The sequence below is a fragment of the Lepus europaeus genome, chromosome 10, assembly GCF_033115175.1.
Source record: "Lepus europaeus isolate LE1 chromosome 10, mLepTim1.pri, whole genome shotgun sequence".
In the NCBI taxonomy this organism is placed as follows: Eukaryota; Metazoa; Chordata; class Mammalia; order Lagomorpha; family Leporidae; genus Lepus; species Lepus europaeus.
Genome location: NC_084836.1, coordinates 65,419,521 through 65,423,918, shown reverse-complemented (window position 1 = coordinate 65,423,918; position 4,398 = coordinate 65,419,521). Strand labels below are relative to the sequence as shown.

The window sequence follows — 4,398 nt, the reverse complement described above, 5'->3', positions numbered from 1 at the left end:
GCAGATGGAAGACCTCTCTCTCTCTCTCTCTCTCTGTCTCTCTCTCTCTCTCTCTATCTCTCTCTGCCTCTGCCTCTCTTTCTCTCTCTGTGTAACTCTGACTCTTAAGTAAATAAATAAATCTTTAAAAAAAATTTATTTACTTGACAGGTAGAGTTACAGAGAGAGGGGGAGAGACAGAGAGTGAGGTCTTTCATCCACTGCTTTACTTTCCAATGGCTAGAACTAAGCCTATCTGAAGCCAGAAGCCAAGAGTTTCTTCCTGGTCTCCCATGCAGGTGCATGGTCCCAAGCACATGGTCCCAAGCACTTCCACTGCTTTGCCAAGTTACAAGCAGGGAGCTGGATCAGAAGAGGAGCAGCCAAACACAAACCGGCACCCATGTGGAATGCCAACGCTGCAGGCAAAGGCCCAGCCCTTTACAACACAGCACCAGCTGTTTGTATTATCATTTGTAAGCTGTGTATGTGTTATCAGTGTATTGATGAGAATACGTTCTATTCTTCCTATCTGAAACTTTTTCAAATGTTTTATAAACACCACGCAGTATATAGTTTTTATTTCGTATTTTTAACAATACCATGTGAGCAGAGGATTTTAAATTATGTCTAAGATTTACTTCCTTTTGTTTTTATTGTGTTTTTTTAATATTTATTAACATAAAAAGAACAGATTTCATGTATTTCGTGGGTACAGTTCTATAATATGATAACCATACTTCCCTGCCTAACTCTCTCCTTCCCTCAAGGTCCCTACTTCCTTCCCTTCACTTTTTTCTTTAATTTTTGCAAGGATTTAATTTCAATCCCCTCCATAATCACTGTTTTAATTCACCACATGCAATATTCAACAAGTGAAAAGTAGGAAGACCACAGTTCCCAGGAGTATAAACAAAGGCTAAAACAAAAATGATACCACATGATGTCCATTTCATCCCTACACATTTTTTCTGTGTTACGTTCACTTTTTTCCATACATATGTCTTATTATTGCAGCTCTATTCATTAAAGACTTCTTGTTTTATCTATGTTTGCTTATGTCGCTCTGTTTCAGTATACACAATTCCGTTACAATGAGTTACTTGCAATGTTTATCCTCTAAATTCAAGTTTATATCATCAGTAATTAAACTTTTCTTATTTTTTGTAATTTCCATTTTCTGGTCTTTTGCCCAGTTTTTTACAACTAATTCCCAGGTACTTAATGTTTAAATTGATGTTGTAAACAGCACTTCAAAAGCTTCAAGTTCTAAACTCTCAGAGATAGGACACATATCACAAATTTTACACATATTGCCCTTCTAACATTTCCTTTGCTAAATTTATTCATTCCTGATTTTTGTTCATTTCATAGACTCCTTTTGGTATACAACTATGCTATATACTAAGGAAGAAAAGTTCTTTGTCTATTTCCTTTGTGTTCATATTTTTTTTCTAGCCTTACTGTATTTACTAGGAATTCCTATGGATTGTTGGATAATAGTCGTGCAGTAGTTATTTTTACCTATTTTGTAATTTTAAGGAAGAGTGTTGAGGGTTTCCTCACTAATGTATAACATGAGAAGAATCAGTTTGGTTGTTAGTTTTTAGTAGATACTTCCTGGGCATCATTTGATATAATATGATGACATTTCCCCCCTCATCCTTTTCATAGGGTACTTATATTGACTATTTAAAACTCTTTTGCATTCTAGGGATGAATTGCACCTGGCGACAGTATATTATGCTTTCTAAATAATGTTGAATTTCAATCATTAATATCAGTTGAGAAGTTAGTGGCTTATAGTTGTTATACTTGTAGTTTCATATTTGAATTTCAGCATAATGTTAGTTTCATAAAAGAAGGTAGGAACTATCCCCTGCTCTTCAGTTTTCTAAAAGAATGCGTAGAATTGATGATACTTCATGTTAACTACCTTGCACTAAACATCTGCTTTAGAATGGTTTTAACTACAAATCCATTTTATAATAGTTGTAGGATTATTCAGGATGCCTAATTTATCTTAGTTGTGCTTTGATAGTTGTGGTTTTGGAAAAGTCAGTTCTTTTCATTTAAATTTTCAAACATATGTATTTCATTACTATTCTTTTAGTATCGTCAACCATATCCTTTCTTTAATTCTTGATCTTACTAATATATGTGTTATCTTTCTTCTAGTGTTTTGTTTTACTTTGTTTATCAGTCTGTTAAGAAGCTTATCAGTGTCACTCATCTCTTACAAAAATTAAATTTGGGGATCATAACCCACCTGTTAAGACACCCGTGTTCCATGTCAGAGTGCCTAGGTGTGAGTGCCAGGGCCTGCTCCCAATCGTACCTTGTTGCTAATGTGAACCTAAGAGGTATCAGTTGGTGACTCAACCAATTCGGTTCTTGCCATATTGTGCCCAGATTGAGTTCCCAGCTCCTGGCTTTGGCCAACCCCAGCCCTGACCATTGTGGATATTCGGGAGCAAACCAGCTGATGGGATCTCTCTCTCCCCTTTCTCTCTCTCTTTCTCTCTCTCTCTCCTCTCTCCTTTTCTCCCTCCCTCCTCCCCCCCCCCATCTCTCTGCCTCTCAAATGAAAATAAATAAATATATTGAAAACAAAGTTTTTTTGTGTTGCTGATTCTATTGTCTTCTTGGGTTTAATTTTATTGATTTTTGGTCTTTATTGTTCCTTTTTTTGGCTTATTTGATTTTGTTTCACTCTTTGGTTTCCAGTTCGTTCTCATTAAAGCTCATGTGTTTCATTCACTTTTAAAATTTTTAATTTCCATAATTCTTTTTCAGATACTCTGGCTTTAACTTTTTACATGCAGCTTGCCCAGAACATTAATGGTAGCTATGAGAAATCACACAACAGTAACAACATTCATTTTGCTGGGACTCACAGATGACCCAGAGCTGCAAGTTCTGCTTTTTATCTTTTTGTTTCTGATGTACGTTCTGAGCATAACTGGAAACACGACCATTATCGTTCTCACTCTGACAGATTCCCATCTTAAATCACCTATGTATTTTTTTCTGCGAAACTTCTCCTTTTTAGAAATCTCATTCACAACAGTCTGTGTTCCCAGATTCCTGTACAGTATATCAACTAGGGACAAAACTATTACTTACAATGCTTGCGCCAGTCAAATATTTTTTATTGGACTCTTTGGGGCCACGGAGTTTTTCCTGCTGGCCGCCATGTCCTATGACCGCTACGTGGCCATCTGCAAGCCCCTGCACTATACGACCATCATGAACACCAGGGTCTGCCTCATCCTTGTCCTCTGCTGCTGGATTTCTGGGTTAGTGATCATTATCACTCCACTTGGTATGGGCCTCCAGCTGGAATTCTGTGACTCCAATACCATTGATCATTTTGGTTGTGATGCATCTCCTCTTTTTAAGATAGCATGCTCAGACACGTGGTTTATAGAGCAGACTGTTATTTTTTGTGCTGTGTTGACTTTCATCATCACACTAATAGGCGTGATGCTTTCCTACATATTTATTATAAAAACAATTCTCAGATTCCCTTCTGCTCAGCAAAGAAGAAAAGCTTTCTCCACCTGCTCTTCTCACATGATTGTGGTTTCCATCACCTATGGCAGCTGCATTTTCATCTACATCAAACCTTCAGCCAAAGAAGAAGTGGCCATAAATAAAGGGGTATCTGTGCTCACCACATCCGTTGCTCCTTTGTTAAACCCATTTATTTACACCTTGAGGAACAAGCAGGTAAAACAAGCTTTAGATAACACGATCAAAAAAATTGCATTTATCTTATACAAGTAAGAGCACTCCGAACTTGGGCAATTAAATGAAAATGAAAGATAAGTTCCTCAGGCCATCAGAGAAGGAGGTACCTTTCTCTAAAGGGAGGAGAGAACTTCCACTTTGACTAGGGCCTTGTCTAAATAAGGTTGGAGTTGGTGAACTCAGGAGGCTTCCATAGCCTTGGCAGCTCATGACAAGAGCCTCAGGTGATTACTGACATTATAAACAAGAGTGTCAATTGTTAAATCAACAACAGGAGTCACTGTGCACTTACTTCCCATGTAGGATCTCTGTCCTTAATGTGTTGTACTATGTGAATTACCGGTATAACTAGTACTCAAACAGTACTTTATATTTGTGTTTCTGCGTGGGTGCAAACTGATGAAATCTTTACTTAGTATATACTAAGTTGCTCTTCTGTGTATAAAGATAATTGAAAATGAATCTTGATAACAAATGGGATGGGAGAGGGAGTGGGAGATGGAGTAGTTGCGGGTAGGAGGGAAAAAGCCTCTATAATCCAAAAGTTCTACTTTGGAAATTTATATTTATTAAATAAAAGTTTAAAAAAAGAAAGATAAAGTCCTTAACATTTTATTTCTGGAATCCTATTTAGTTCAGCCAAAGGCTAACAACTTTCTGATCAAT

At 37.0% G+C, this 4,398-nt stretch overlaps 1 protein-coding gene across 1 annotated transcript; it reads left to right on the top strand.

Moving 5' to 3' along the window:
- The first annotated feature begins 2,820 nt into the window (after positions 1 to 2,820).
- LOC133767694 (olfactory receptor 6C2-like) lies at positions 2,821 to 3,768 on the top strand. The gene has a single exon (XM_062202129.1). The coding sequence runs from the start codon at positions 2,821 to 2,823 to the stop codon at positions 3,766 to 3,768; it is 948 nt and encodes a 315-aa protein (XP_062058113.1).
- The last annotated feature ends 630 nt before the right edge of the window (positions 3,769 to 4,398 follow it).